At 40.2% G+C, this 17,113-nt stretch overlaps 1 protein-coding gene across 2 annotated transcripts in view; it reads right to left on the reverse strand.

The window, feature by feature from the left end:
- LOC135201386 (BRCA1-A complex subunit Abraxas 1-like) overlaps window positions 1-17,113 on the reverse strand; it is a 118,565-nt gene that overhangs the window by 58,218 nt on the left and 43,234 nt on the right. For both annotated transcript variants that reach the window (XM_064230252.1, XM_064230253.1), the window contains exon 2: window positions 10,286-10,376. In XM_064230252.1, coding sequence (XP_064086322.1) covers window positions 10,286-10,376 — 91 coding nt within the window. The remainder of the gene's footprint in view (window positions 1-10,285; window positions 10,377-17,113) is intronic.

The raw sequence follows: 17,113 nt of genomic DNA on the forward strand, positions 1-17,113 counted from the left end.
GACTTCCATTCATCCTCATTCAGCTTTTCACATTCATTACAAGGGTTATTAAAGGTGCATTCATTCCCTCTACACTTCAAACATACCGTGTGAGGGTCTACCGAAGCTTTCGGTAGCCTCACCTTACAATCAGTCATACAACAAACTCTAAACATAGCAGTTTTCTTAGTATCAACATCAGACATCATGAATCCAAGAAAAATCCAAAGAAAAGTCCAATAACTGTCCACAAATCGCGAAAGCCAGGCCAAAAGATCGGGTACTTCACCAAAAGTCCGTAGAAACAATCCAGGGCGAAAACGAGAAAAGAATCCAACTGTCAAGAGGTACCGACAACAGGTGTGGTCGACACCGACGACAGAAAAAATCTGGCAAGAAAGGTATGATGGTTCTTACACCCGCCTCCCAGCGGCGGGTAAGGTAGATCACCTGACCTACCTGTCGCGTTAGCCGCGAGTTTTGAATTCTGTCGTGACGTCAGAGACGTAAGCTAAGTATATGTCTGACAGGAAAGTTCATGTACAAAAAGGCCGAACAGCCACCTCCTCCACTACACTTGCACTAAGTAACTTATCACACTTAAGTACCACTTCTTCCACTGTCTCACCCATTTTCTGCATAGTGGTGAGGAAAGAGCCAAATTTCGAGTCCATATCGGCTCGTAATACTGACACGGGATCGGGATTGGGAGATACAGAGTCGAGGGCAGGAGAAACCACTATGGGGTTAAAAGGATCAGGATTAACAGAATTCAGAGGAATATCCTGGCTACTCACTGACTTAGAAGAAGATCTCTGTGAAGCCTTTCTGATTCTATCTTTTTCTAACTTTCTCATATACTTTTCCAGTGCCTTCCACTCCTGAGATGTTGGAGACTTACATTCTTCACACGTATTCTCAAAAGAACATTCACGTCCCCTACAGCTAACACAAGTAGAATGAGGATCAAGTGAAGCTTTAAGAAGTCTAGTCTTACACCCACTACTACACACTCTATACTGAATAGAGCCGGTGTCAGACATCGTGAAAAAATCAAATTAATTCCTAAAAAGGACAACAATATCAAAACCAAAATAACTACAGCGCTAGCAAAAAGATCAGTAAACTCAAGGTACATCACCAAAAGGAGAAAACCAAGATGATCAAATCCAAATTCCAACCAGCAGAGGAACCGTGTTATCGGTTCCGACGGCAGGAAACTACTGATTTATTGTTGGAATGGTTCCTAGTACCCGGTAGAGGGCGGGAGTAGAGGGATCGCCTGTCAAACCATTAGCGCTACCGCGAATTTCAAATTCTGCCGTGACGTCAGGAGACGACAGCTAGATGTAACCACCGGGTAAGTTATATAAGTGAAATTCAAATTTTGGCAGCAGTGCTGCCATCATTAGTGTAGGTGAACAGGACCCGCCCACTTTTGGGAACACCTGGTACTGCTGAGCAAACGACCAACAATTCGTTGAGCCACAATGTCCATCTGTGGGGAAGAGGAAGGGTTCTGATTATGTACCATTTGTTTGGTAAGTATATGTGAAACTTTATTTTATTAAACAAAATATCATTCTCACAGAAGTGACTTACCAAACAATTACATAGCTGGTTCCATATTTTTATGAAAGTGGGAATATGGAGATCTATTCTTCCAAACATAAAATAAGTTAATGACTTAGAAAAAAATAAGATTGCTCACACTAAAATAGATTAAGCTGGCCTTTATGCCAGCACGGGCTCTTGCTCACAGAGCAGCCTGTAGAGGTAATGCTTGCTGTACCTTACCTGGTGAGAGAGCAGCTGCAGGTGAGTACTGCCTCTGGTCAGCGTTCTTATCACCTGTAGGAGACGTGACAGTAGTGCCCAGGTTTGTCCCTACTGTAGTGGGATTTTGTAACCATGGAAGTTCACCAATGATTCATAAAGAGAACATAAAAATTGTCCTTGCCATGTGTGAAGACCAGAAAAAATTCAAATAACCATCACCTACACTTACATTAAAAACCACAACCCTAACCATAAAAACTGGAGGGTACTCCAGGTACTTTGTACCCCCAGGCTTCCCAAAGACTTGACACACCTCAAAATATACAAGGCGAGGAGACAGTAGATGGACAGAAGGCCCCCTATGCTTCCTTTCCCAAAACCATGCCAGCCACAGATAGCGGACCCATCTTACTGAAGTTTTCAATAGCTGCTTCTATATCATTCAGATAATGTGACGTGAACACTGACTTCGATCTCCAGTATATGGCTTGAAGGATAGAGGACAAAGACATATTGTCGAAAAGCTAACGACAATGCTACTGCTCGTATCTCGTGAGCTTTCACTTTAAGGATAGAGGGGTCCTCTTCTTGAACTTGTGAGTGTGCTTCTACAATGAGACTTCTTAGGAAAAATAAAAGAGCATTTTTGCAGAGCGGTCAAGAAGGGTCTCTTACCAAACACCAAAGGTGACTAAAGGTTCCTCTTATCTTCTCCAATCTATGAAGATAATACATACCTGATCATTCTTACTGGACATAGAAGTCTCTCCTCTTCTGGTCCCAATATGTCCGTCCATAAGGTTCTTGATTACAAAAGAATGAGGCCAAGGCTTTGACGGGTCTTCTTTCTTTGCAAGAAGTCTCTTACAAAAGAGCACACTGCACTGATTTGAGAAAATCCAACATTCTTACGGATGGCTTGAATTTCACTCACCCTATTAGCTGTCATCAAAGCCACTAAAAACAGTGTCTTCTTCATAAGGTTTTTCAGCAAAGTTGAACATAACAGTTCAAATTGTGGACCTGACAGCCACTTCAAAATGATGCCTAAAATTGAGTCCTCTATGCTTAATACTGAGGAAAGCAGATAGATCTATTGCCCTTTATAGTAGATGGAGACAGTTTCCTCACATCTCTTAAAAATAGCAAGAAGTCTGCTATTTGGGCTATAGAGGTCCATGAAGAGATGTGACTCTGTCTGCATGAACTTCTGAAAATTCTCCACTTTGGTGTAATTTGCAAGAAGAAGCTCTTCTGCATCTTGCAATTGCTTCCATTGCTTTGTGAGAAAACCCTTTTGGTCTGACAAGGCCCCTGACAGTCTGAAGCCTGTCAGGGCCAGAGCGGATAACCCCTAACGGTACCTGTCAATGTGGGGGTGTTTCAGTAAATAGCAACTTTGTGGAAGAAGCCTGAAGAGGTCCACAAGTGGCCCGAGAAGATCTGGGAACCATTCTTTTCTGGGCCAGAATGGGGCTACAAGAGTCATTGACAAATTCTGATGTGGTATAAACTTTGAGGACTTCTCTTATAAGACTGAAGAGAGGAAAGGCATAAACATTGAGTCCTGTCCAATCCCGGAGCATCATATCTGTGCTCCAAGCTTGTGGATCTGGGACAGATAAGCAGAAGATCGGTAGACGACTGTTCCTAGAGGTGGCGAAAAGATCTATGGAGGGTTTGCCCCATAATCTCTAAAGATCTTGGCAAACTCTTGCATTCAGCATCCACTCCATAAGAAGCTGGTTGAAGCTACTCAATTCGTCTGCTAAGACATTCATCTCTCCTTTTACGAAGTGAGGGAAAAGCTTGACTTTATGATGGTTTTCTCAAAGTAGGAGTTCTAAGGCCACCTCATTGACAGAGAATAAGCGAGTCCCCCCGTTTGCAGACGTGACAGAACCGTGGTGTTGTCCGAATATATCGCTAAGTTTCTCCCTGTGACTATCTGGGTGAAGGCTTTGAGTCCTAAGAAAATTGCTCTCAATTCCTTCACGTTTATTTGGAGAGTCTTCTGTTGGTCTGTCCACATCCCTCCTACTCTCTGGCCCTCCCAGAACATTCCCCAACCTATGTCCAATGCGTCAGGGTAAAACTCTAGGTCGGGTTTCAGAGTAACGAGCGAAACCCCTTCAAAGTGGGGGTGTTTCAGTAGATAGCAACTTTGTGGAAGAAGCCTGAAGAGGTTCACAAGTAGCCAGAGAAGATCTGGGAACCATTCTTTTCTGGGCCAGAATGGGGCCACAAGCGTCATCGACAAATTCTGATGTGGTATAAACTTGTTGAGGACTTCTCTTATAAGACTGAAGAGAGGAAAGGCATAAACATTGAGTCCTGTCCTATCCCCGAGCATCATACAGTGGACCCCCCCTATTCGTGTTCTTCGGATTCGCGGACTCACACATTCGCGGATTTCTCTCGGGAACATTTCCCCGCATTATTCGTGGAAAATTTGCACACTCGCAGTATTCTTCTATGAGAAATATCCACAAATTCATGGTTTTTTTTATCAATTTCATCATAAAATGCACTTTTTGTTAAAACTATTAAAAAAACCAAGTATGAACATTTTTAGTGGGTTTTTCTTGAGTTTTAACTAACAAAATAGGCTGTTTTTAGCGTTTTTATAGGGGTTCCAAACATTCGCGGGTTCTAACTATTCACGGGGGGGGGGTTCTGGTACACATCCCCCGCGAATACGGGGGGACCACTGTATCTGCGCTCCAAGCTTGTGGATCTGGGACAGATGAGCAAAAGATCGGTAGATGACTGTTCCTGGAGGTGGCGAAAAGATCTATGGAGGGTTTGCCCCATAATCTCTAAAGATCTTGGCAAACTCTCGCATTCAGCATCTACTCCATAGGAAGAACCTAGTTGAAGCTACTCAATTCGTTTGCTGAGACATTCATCTCTCCTTTTACGAAGTGAGGGAAAAGCTTGACTTCATGATGGTTTTCCCATAGTAGGAGTTCTAAGGCCACCTCGTTGACAGAGAATAAGCGAGTCCCCCCCGTTTGCAGACATGCGACAGGGCCATGGTGTTGTCCGAATATAATGCTAAGCTTCTCCCTGCGACTATTGAGGTGAAGGCTTTGAGTCCTAAGAAAATCACTTTCAATTCCTTCACGTTTATTTGGAGAGTTTTCTGTTGGTCTGTCCACATCCCTCCTACTCTCTGGCCCTCCCAGAGCATTCCCCTACCTATGTCCAATGCGTCAGAGTAAAACTCTAGGTCGGGGTTCAAAGTAACAAGCAAAACCCCTTCTTGTAGCTTCTTCTACGATGGCCGTCACCGTAGATCTAGCTTTATTTCCTCTGTAATTGGAAAACAAATGTGTCTGGTCATTCCTTTCGACACCAGCTTGCTTTGAGGAAGTATTGCCTAACTGTTAAGTCAGGCAAAACGTCTTGTTTAAGTCCTCCAGATACTGATGACTCGACTTGGGTCTCAGGAGCCAGTCATCTAGACAGAACGATATGTTGATTCCCATTGGATGGAGCCATTTCCCAAGAGGAGCAAAGATCCAAATAACAACCTAAGGGAGAGCTGACATTACTTAACGATTTGTCTCCATGCAAAACTTTGTCTTCAACACAGAAAGGTTCAAGGCACTGACGTCTAGAGCGGGCCTTCAGGTACAAAAAGCCTGTCGCAAAAGCCTTTCATGTTCTAGTTCTTTACTTCCTCTACCGCCTGTTTTTTAATGAGTGCTTCCACTTCTTTGTCTACAGCCAAAGATCTTTCTGATCCCTCTGAGTATGCTGTCAACTCGATTGGAAAATTGGACAGCGGTGGGTCTTCTTGGAAGGGGATGGAGTAACCTTCCCACAGCACTTGGACGACCCAAGGTTCCGCTCCTCTCTGGCTCCACTATTCCAAGAAGAGATGGAGTCTTGCTCCTACTGGTGAGTGAAGGACTTATAGATTATTTAGTGGTCAACTTGAAGGATGACTTCTTGCTAGACTTGGCTGGGAACATAGGTTAGACTTAGGTCTTGTCTGCAGCTTTGTCTTACTTCCTAGAAAGGGGTGCTTCTGTAACGGAGACGACTAGCTCCTGTAGGTGGGGGTCTACTTCGGGTGCCTCATAAATTGAGCTATGAGATCATTTTTGTCGATTACTTCTCTGAATCTGAAAGCACATGTTGTAACGTCTCCTCTCAGAAGAGGTGCAACTTGTTCAGGGATGAGAAAAGAAGCGCTGACTTTTGGGTCGCAGTTACTCCACTGGAGGCGAAGGAGCACCACAATTCCCTCTTCTTAAGTATCCCCATTGCAAAAAAGGAAGCTAATTCTCCCAAGCCATCTCTTACTGCCTTGTCTGCACAGGACAAGACACGCAACCAGTCCAACGCAAACTCTTCATTCAGAGACTGGCACTCCTCGATCTTCCTGGCTAGTGCTCTTATCATCCAGTCCAGGAAACTGAATACTTCTAGGACTAGGACCTTAAAGAAATTCTTAACTAAATGGTCAAAGTCTGGCGAAGAAAATGTCACCTTCACAGCAGCGAAACCTGGCCTCCTATTAATTGGAGAAGTCCACCTGGGAGGAGGCAGAAACTCCTTTACACAACTGAAGAAGTTCCTTCTTCAGTCGTGTAAAGCGGTAATTCTTAAGAAGTTTCAAAGGGGAATAAGCAAAAGTTGCCTTAATTAACTCACTTGGTAGCTAACTATTCATTCAATTCCTTCAAACTTTCTTAGAGGACTGTGAGAAAACCAGTTTAGGCAAACCACTCTCGACACCTCCTTATCCATTATAAAGGTTGAAGAAAATATTTAAGGAGGTTGGAGTAAGCTGAAGAGGACTTCGAGTCTTGCTCTGGTTCTTCCTCTTCTGATGAAATTGGTGACAGAACATTGTCCTCTCCTCTAGAAGCTGTAGCTTTCTTCAGAAAACCCATTAATTCCTGTAGCTGCTGCCTCGAACGTCCTAAAGACGCATCTTTCTTCTGCGAAGCTGCCAAAGATGTTGTGGTGTTGAAGTCAAATGACTCCTCTTAGTCGATAATCAACTGACTGGTAAGGTTTCGCATGCAGGAGGAGGGGAAAGAGTCAAAACCCTTGTTGACGAGTGCCTGGGAGAGACAAAAGTGTGAGTCAGAGTCTGATGCTCCAAGCGCCTAGGAGCTGCAATTTGTCTGTCTCCAGCATGACTGTGATTCTCTCTCAACGACTGATCTGAGCAATGAGAATGAGTCAGGCGCAAAGCTAAGAGATGGCTGTAGGCTCCTTTTGGGTTCCTTATGCTTCTTCATAGGAGTCAAACAATCCACAAATGAAGAATGAAGCATGTCTCTTCAGAGGACGAGATGCCACCAGACATCAACAATGCCACTCCTTGTCCAGCAATGACACTTCAGAATCTGACGACAGTTGTACATCACTCACTTCAATGACGTTTAGTCGAAAACTGTAAGTTGACAGGTTCGACAGTCGATGACTGCCCGTGGGCAAACACCCCCGGTCTCCCTTTGACTGCTGGTGTGTCCTCTCCTGGATGAGGGGGAGCAGGACAGTGAGCTTAGTCTAGGAGAACTAGGGGGATGGAAAGCCACCTCTTCAGGCACAACACTGACATTGGATAATTCACTTGCATTGGCACTAGTATTTAATTTCTCGACAAAAGCACAGAATAACATACCTAAAGCCATCACAAAAAAAATTCAAATTTCTTGTCCATTTTGGATTCAAGGCTGGCAATGGTGTTGAGATTGGAAGCATGGAACCCTGAACTGGAGTAAGTGGTAATGAAGTGGGAGGACTAATAGGAGAGATAGCAGACAAAAGTGGAGAAGAGATATGTAGTTGACTTCTTTGTCTCAATAGGCAAAGGAGTCGCCTCTTCACCTGGTGTACTCTCGCCTTTCTCTTCCTATCCTTTTCCATTTTATTAGAGTGAGACAATCATTTTCCACATCTGGTCATCCCAACCCTGACAATCACTGCAAGTTAAATATTTATCACACTCTGTCCTCTACACTTCACGTACTTAAGAGTGCGAGTCATAGCTATTCTTGGCCATTCTAATTTTGCAGCCTTCACTGCAAAACCTAACACTTGAAGAACTAGAATCCAACATAATCAAAACTAATCTAATATAACTTGATAGAAAAGCTAAGTGAAACCCTAATACGTAAAGGAACCATCACAAGAGTACTTCACCAAATATTGTAGTTCAAACCACAAAGGCGATGAAATTGACTGCTGCGGGAACCACCAATGTTAACCAATAGCCAGCAGAAAAAAAATTGTTGGTTGTTTGCTCAGCAGTACCAGGTGTTCTTGAAAGTGGATGGGTTATGTTCACTTACACTAATGATGGACATTCCCTCAAGCCCTGGGGAAGCTTCTCTGCTTTCCTCTGCCACGAAAGGGCTGTGAATGCATGGTAGAGGTTGAACTAGCATTGGGAGCAGTAGTCTCTTGAGGATGTCTAGCAGATTGTACCAGGGGATATTGAGATGATTTCTTCTGAAGGTCAGAAGAAACCTGAGGAACTGTAGTCTGCAGGAACAGAGGTTTACTATCCACAGGAGAGAAAAGGAGAATGGACCTCTGTGCACAGGTCACTCCTTTGGTTATAAAGGAGCACCAAAACTCACTCTTCTTTTAAAATACTTAAAGCAAATTGGGAGACTAACTCCTGGGATCCATCCCTAATGCCCTTATTCAAGCCGGAAATAACTACTGAAAGATCTGATACAGCATCGTCAGAAACTGAAGAATCTTTAATCTTGCGAGCTAACACTCCTATAGACCAATGTAGGAAACATTACTTCAAAGACACCAAGGATGTTCTTCAACAAATGGTCTAACTCCGATACGGTGAACATAGTCTTGGCTAAGTTGAAGGCGGACTCCTGGAGGAGCCTATCAGACTGGAGAAGTTCCCCTGGGAGTAGACAAACTCCCAAGGAATGAGCTTACCCTGTCATGTACGATAGTACCTCCTACTAAAAAGCCTGAAAGGAGGAAAACTAAAGTTGACTCTCCCTTGCTCTCTCTTCTCCGAGAGCCACCTGTCCACTTCCTTTAAAGCCTTCTTAGCCGACAAAAAGAGTACCATCTTAGGGAGTCTTGAGGCACTTTCTGTCTGATTATCCATCAGGTATATTGAAGCAGGGGAAGTTGTAGCAGCCAGCGAATAGAAGTCTGAGAAAGTCACACAAAAATAGCAAAGCAATGATGCATACACTATGGGAGGAGTGTCCTTTTCTAAATCCTCCTCCTCTTCTGAAGAAACTGGTGACAAACTGGCCGGGAGTTGAGAATACTCGCGATTCGAGGCTGACAACGGGATCAGGTTTGCGTGCAAGGGAGCCAGGGTGAGGATCGGGTTGAACGGTTTGAGACATGGGAATAGGTGGAACAAAATGAAGAATCAGAAATAGAGACATTAACATTAACAGCCTGACTATCTAAGATCTTTTTACCAATGCCCCTAGAGGACGCTTTCCTTTTCTTGTCTCTTCCTAACTTATTCATATGACTAACTATTGTTTTCCACATCTTATTGTCCAAAAGTTCACATTCCCTACATGTTAAATGAAGGGAACAAACTTGACCTCGACAACTAGAGCACATGGAATATGGGTTATAGCAGGCTTTAATTAACCTAGTATTACAGCCTTTGCCACAGTACCTAATACTTTGAGAACAAGTATTGGACATTGCCAGCAATACTAAAGTAAACAAAGTCTCTGAAGTCAAAATTGTGAAAACAGAGTCAAAATTGGTAAACTATCTAATTTGTGCCGAATTGGCTACCAAAGCAAGAATATTTCACCAATTGTCAGCAATAATCAACTGAGAAGTTCTACATGAAAATCCCAAAAATTCTGCTGCTGCTAATCACTGTTACAGACATCAGCTGGTAGAACCAACTGAACTCCTTGCTGAGTTGGTTCTTCTCTACCCCACAAGTGGGCGCGATTCGTCACCTAGCCTAGCCAAACAAAACAGCACTGCCACAAATTTCAAAAATTCTAGCTGCCAATGGATAGTGAAACTATTGCTATGTAATTACTTGGTAAGTTACTTTATAAAAACACAAATTCCACAGAAAAATATCACCACATTTGGGAAAGAGAAAACTGTTTAGAAAAGTATTTTGTATTATGTGTTTGAAATACAATATTTTTATAGAGAAATATTAACAAATTACAGCATTTTCATATAATTCACGTGACTAAACACACTTTTGGTGATAAAACTATTAAAATACTCGGGTAAATGCATTTTTTGTAGGAATTTTTGTTTTAACTATCAAAATAGGCATTTCTAAGTGTTTTTAAGAGGGGTTTTAAGTATTTGCATATTTTAGCTAATCACAAATATGGGGGTTCTAATGTATGGATAGCAACAATACTCATTGAAACAAATCCTTAATCAACAAAACATGCCATTAACTGAGAGGATAGGTGACACCTTATTTTGAAATTTATCACTTAAAGTGCACTGTAGTCAGGTGTTTCCTTTGGTTTCACTGCAATTAAGTATGCTTATAGTACACTGTACTCACTTATAGTTGTCTCCATCTTTTCATTGCATATTTGTGAGTCACTTATGTGTTCGCTTATGTGATTTTCCACTGAACCCAACAAAAAGCCTTCCTGCAAGAAAAATAATATACAGCTTGAGAATTGTAAAGAAATAAGTGATAAATACGCTAAATATTACCACTCAAAAGTAGTTAAGGACAGCAAGTACCTATTCCATTCTACAATGTTTATTTCCCAATATTCAACTCTTTTTCTTTACTTACATAAGTTACAATTGTAATAAAGACTATAGGAAATACGTATGTACTGGTACCTTCAGAGTACTGTATCAGCCTTTTAATCGCTAATCTCAACTGCCTTCATACACAACACACAACTACAACGATTCATTTTGTTCTAAAAATCTATTCACATATCAAATAAAGTAAACTTTCATATTACCACTAAATTTTGTACACCACTGTATAGGTGTTTGTACATTGGGGCAAAAAAATATAATACACATATATATATATATATATAAATATTATAATACATATCTATATTATAATATATAATATATATATAGATACATATATATATATACATATATATATATATATAATATATATATATATATATATATATATACAGTGGACCCACCTATTCGCATTCTCCAGATTCCCAGACTCACTCATTCGCGGATATTTCTTGGGACCTATTTGCTGTATTTTTCTATGAGAAATATCCACAAATTCCTGTTTTTTTTTTTAAATCAATTTCATCATAAAATGCACCTTTTCTGATAAGGCTATTAAAAAAACCAGTTCCAAAAATTTTTAGTAGGTTTTTCTTGAGTTTTAACTAACAAAATAAGAGGTTTCAAGCATTTTTATAGGAGTTCCAGCTATTCGTGGGTTCTAACTGTTCCCGGGGGGTCTAGTGCACATCCCCAGCAAATATGTGGACCACTGTATGTATATGTATGTGTGTGTATGTATGTATGCATATGTATGTGTATGTACTATATACGTATATATTATATATATATATGAATAATTATCACATCGAACCGTGATCCATTTATATATCAATTCAAGCTACAAATGTCCTTTAATATCTAAATTCACTTTACCTCCCAAATGATATATTTTCATATATGTACCGAAGGGGAATTTTTTAGTTGATAATAATTTTCGTCCCCCCATGGGATCGAACCACCGTCCAAGTGGATGGGGACGAAATCAGGACAGTCAGTGACGCTATCCAATCAGCCAACAGAGACGCTATAATTATTCATAACAAAAGGCTACGTGCTGTCAAACGCTCGAACTGGCTAACATGGTAGACGGGGTTCCATATCGATTCTAATTACGAAAGCACCGAGATCGAGGGTGATTTGTAAGGTCAGAATCGATATGAACTTATAGCGTCTCTGTTGGCTGATTGGATAGCGTCACTGACTGTCCTAATTTCATCCCCATCCACTTGGACGGTGGTTCGATCCCATGGGGGGACGAAATTATTATCAACTAAAAAATTCCCCTTCGGTACATATGTATATGAAAATATATCATGGAGTGAATAAAGGTGGGATAGATAATTAGACAATGCATGGAGAGTTAGTTGGAATAGTATACTTTGGAGTAGGTGAAAAAATTAAGGTATAGGACATTGATAGGCTTGAATTGATATATAAATGGATCACGGTTCGATGCGATAATTATTTCATAACAAAAGCTAACGTGCTGTCAAACGCTCGAATTGGCTAACATGGTAGACTGGGGTTCCATATCGATTCTAATTACGAAAGCACCGAGATCGAGTGATTTGTAGGTCAGAATCGATATGAACTTATAGCGTCTCTGTTTGGCTGATTGGATAGCGTCACTGACTGTCCTGATTTCGTCCCCATCCACTTGGACGGTGGTTCGATCCCATGGGGGGACGAAATTATTATCAACTAAAAAATTCCCCTTCGGTACATATATGAAAATATATCATTTGGGTGAGGTAAAGTGAATTTAGATATTAAAGGACATTTGTAGCTTGAATTGATATATAAATGGATCACGGTTCGATGCGATAATTATTCATAACAAAAGGCTACGTGCTGTCCAAACGCTCGAATTGGCTACATGGTAGACGGGGTTCCATATCGATTCTAATTACGAAAGCACCGAGATCGAGGGTGATTTGTAAGGTCAGAATCGATATGAACTTATAGCGTCTCTGTTGGCTGATTGGATAGCGTCACTGACTGTCCTGATTTCGTCCCCCATCCACTTGGACGGTGGTTCGATCCCATGGGGGGACGAAATTATTATCAACTAAAAAATTCCCCTTTTCGGTACATATATGAAAATATATCATTTGGGAGGTAAAGTGAATAGTTTAGATATAGACATTTGTAGCTTGAATTGAATAATATATATATATATATATATATATATACTATATATATATATATATATATATATATATATATACATATATATAATATATATATATATATAATATATAATATATATATATATATATTATATATAAAACTAACAAAAAAGCTTGGGTTACCTTGATGGTCTTCGAAGATTGGTTCAATGACCACTTTGTACCAGCAGTGGAACAGTATTTGTTCTCGAAGGGTCTGCCTTTTAAGGTTCTTCTAGTTTTAGACAATGCCCCTGGTCACCCTTCAAATTTGAGCAACATGCACCCTAACGTGAAAGTGGTGTACCTTCCACCAAATACAACATCACTCATACAGCCGATGGACCAGGGAGTAATTGCTAACTTCAAGGCATACTACCTTAGAAGGACAATACGCTCTGCTTTGAGGCCTATCAAAGGTAACAAGGAGTTGACTTTGAAGCAGTTTTGGAAGGGCTACAACATCGCAGATGCAGTCAGGAATATTGCAAGTGCTTGGGACAAGGTGAAGACCACCACTTTAAATGGGGCCTGGAAGAAACTGTGTCCACAGGTTGTGCACAGTTTTGAAGGATTTGACCAGGCAGAAGATGTCGAGACTGTGACGAGGAAAATTGTAGGGCTAAGCATGAGGCTGAAACTAGATTTGGAAGCTGAGGATACCACAGAGCTGCTGGCATCCCATGGAGAGGAATTGTCATCAGAGGACCTCATTGAGCTGGAGCAGCAGATGATTGAGGAGGAGTTAGAGGTACCAGACCCAAAACCCAGGGCATTAACTGTCAAAGGCTTGTCAGAGGGCTTTACTTATCCGGAGAGAGCTTTGGCTTCTTTTGAGGGAGAAGACCCCTAACGTTGCCAGGTCTGACAGAATTCGGAGAGGAATCCTGGATTTGGTAACTTTTTTTATAGAAACCCTGAAGAAGCAGAAGAAAAAAAAGTGTGCAGTCTAGGCTTGACACTTTCTTCAAGAAGTCTCCAGCACCACCTCCCACTCCTAGTCCTGGTAAGGAATTTTGAACTCTTTTAATCTATTTTGTTTACATACTGTAATATAAAATGTACGTATAATACAAAATGTGATAATCTTTTAATATAACTGTTAGAGTATTGTAACTTCAATAATTTTCATCCTTTGTATTTTATTGCAGAAGTGATGCCAAATCCAGATCCCCCTGTACCTGAACCCTCCATAGCAGCCCATCCACCTCTAGTAGGTAAGGAATTTAATTTTTCTCATTTTTATGTTGTAAATTGTTTGTACATTATTACATATTATGTACTATTACATAATGTGTTTGATGTTGCATAACCTAATATTTTTCTTTATGTATCATTTCAGAACCCTTGATAGTGATGATGACCCATACGACCCTGAGCCTTTCCATGATTTTGATGTCTCACCCTATTCTTCAGGTAAGGAATCCTTAACAGTTTTTTAAAATGTTTTATGATTTGCTAATAGGAATTTTATAAAAAGTGTATGTACACTAAGTACATCCACCTTATTATGTACCCTATAATTCTTTCCAGATCTAGATGTAGCCTCCTCAGAGCCCAAATCAGTTGATACTATCACCTCTCCAACTCCATCAGGTAAAGGAATTCTTCATTTTTTAAACTGTACATACGTTAATAGTAAATAATACTACCTATTGTGTGCAGTAGTTAATAATACCTACATGCATACTCTATCATTTTTATTTTTCATCATTCCAGACTCCCAAGCACCTGCAAATTCCACTCCATAGCCCAGCCATTCTCATCTACACCATATGCCCATCCCAGTAACCAAGCCAACCACTAGAATTTGTAAGGAAACTTTTTTTTTTTTTTTTTTTATGAATTGTTTTACATTTTATTACACATGTAAAATGTACATACTGTATATATATTAGTATACATTTAGTAAATGTAACTTTACTAATCATATGTACATTATCATTCCAGACTGACAAGCACCTTGTACATAAACCAGACCTCTACTGTACATAACTACTTCTTCATGTTACATAGCCTACATCTTTTCATTTCACTAAAGGTAAGGAATTCTCAACTGATTTTAATGTTATAAATTGTTAATTATGTAACAGTATTTTATACTTAAGTGGTTACATAATGTCCTTTAATATTCTACTATATCATTCCAGGCTGCCCATCACTTTTTCAAGCTCCCTCATCCTAACCTGTCATCTGTAAAAAGCACACTGAAATTAGGTTTGGAATTCATCTTTTTTTTTTTTACTGTAGTACTAAACATAGGTTTCTGAAATACCTGAAATAATATAGAACTTCTATTACTGTACATACACATACCCTGTAATTATCCTTATCATTGCAGGCTCCCCACACGTGCACGTCTCCATCTCCCACAACCTAGCTAACAGCTTTGAGGCTCACTAAAAGTTGGTATGTAAGGAGTTACTAACTAAGTTTTATACATGTTATATCTTATAAACTACTGTATGGTATATGTACTACTGTAATATACTTTATTGCATAGAGGACTACAATATTAATATAATTTTTTTTACATTCCAGAATCCCAAAACACCTGAATGATGTAGGCTATGTGGCCACAAAAATCATTGTCCAGGGTTACATAGCACAACAACTTTAAACTAAAAGTAAGGAATTATACATACATACACTTTTACTCTTGATATACTCTACTTTACATATTTCATTCACAACTTTGTGTAGTATTTTGTACTAATTGTGTACTTTTACATTCCAGAACCACCATTTTTTGGATTAAAGCAACTCCAGATTGTACATAAAACATCAAGAAACTACATGAAGTGTACCCAAAGGATTACAAGTAAGGTTTTTATAACTTTTTTTATTATTTCAATACATTTTTCCGACGTCGTTCCGGCTTACAATGATTTTCGGCTTACAACACGTCTCAAGAATGGAACCCCCGTCGTAACCCATGGACTGCCTGTACATACAGAGACAGGAGAATGACAAACACAGAGGAATGCCACAACAAACCAATGCACGGACCGTACATGGGACAGACAGACTAAAGAACTTGTCAGCGATGGAACATGGCAATGGCTACAGAGGGGAGAACTCAAGAAGGAAATAGAACGAATGCTTACAGTGGCACAAGATCACGCCCTAAGAACCAGATATATTCAAAGAATGATAGATGGAAATAATATCTCGCCCATATGCAGGTACTGCAATATGAAAAACGAGACCATGAACCACATAGCAAGCGAATATCCGGCACTTGCACAGAACCACTACAAAAAAAGAGACATGATTCAGCAGCAAAAGCCCTCCACTGAGCCTGTGCAAGAAACGCCAGCTACATTGCAATAATATGTGGTACGAGCACCAATATGAGGGAGTGACAGAAAAAGATCCGACAATGATCCTTTGGGACTACGGTATCAGAGTAGATAGGGTGATATGTGCAAAGAGATCAAACATGACATTGATTGACAAAATCAAGAGGAAAGTATCACCCATTGATGTTGCAGCAATACCATGGGACACCATAGTAGATGAGAAAGAGAGAAAAAATTGATAAGCATCAAGACCTGAAAATAGAAATAAGAAGGATATGGGAAATGCCAGTGGAAATTGTACCCACAATCATTGGGATACTAGGCACGACCCCAAGATCCCTGAAAAGGAACGTGGAAAAACTAAATGCTGAATTAAGTCTAGGACTCATGCAGAAGACCGTGCTCCTAGAAACAGCGCATTTAGTAAGAAAAGTGATGGACTCCTAAGGAGGCAGGATGCAACCCAGAACCCCACACTATAAAAACCACCCAGTCAAATAGGTTGACTGTGATAGAACCCTCCCTCCCCCCAAAAAAATAATAATATAGTAGTAATAATAATGGTAGTAATCAGATGTACACCAACAATTGCTGTTTGATACAAAGGCAGGAGAAACACATAGGCTAGGTAACATAAATGATAAGTAATGGTGGGAAGAAATCGACTCTGGAATTGATCTTGGCAAGTCTAGCTTAGCGATCCCGGAGTCTACTCATATCCACAGAAAATCTACTCCACTCTGCTCCCTACTCACCAGCTGTTCGGCGCACGTGATCATGAATTCATGACTCTTTCATCAAGATCACCAATCTGGGGTCAGCTCGCTGACTGCTCGTGCTTAGGGATCAGTCATTGAAATTCAGTGTTTATAGGAAGGAGGATATATAAAAAGAGAGGAGAGTAAAAAAAAAAACATAATAAGGGAGTGTACAATGAAATAGATTAATAAAGAAAAATTCTAAGGTGAATAAAAATGAGTGTAAACAATTGTAATTGAAATTAAACTTACAAATAATCCTGTTTTAACTCCTCCCTACCACTCAATTTTAGACTGACTTTAAGGTCTTGTTTGGTTGGACAGAGAATGTAATTATCTTGGAATGCGGGCCTATGTCTCTCTTAAACAGCAGCCTAGG

The sequence above is a fragment of the Macrobrachium nipponense genome, chromosome 28 (assembly GCF_015104395.2).
Source record: "Macrobrachium nipponense isolate FS-2020 chromosome 28, ASM1510439v2, whole genome shotgun sequence".
NCBI lineage: Eukaryota > Metazoa > Arthropoda > Malacostraca > Decapoda > Palaemonidae > Macrobrachium > Macrobrachium nipponense.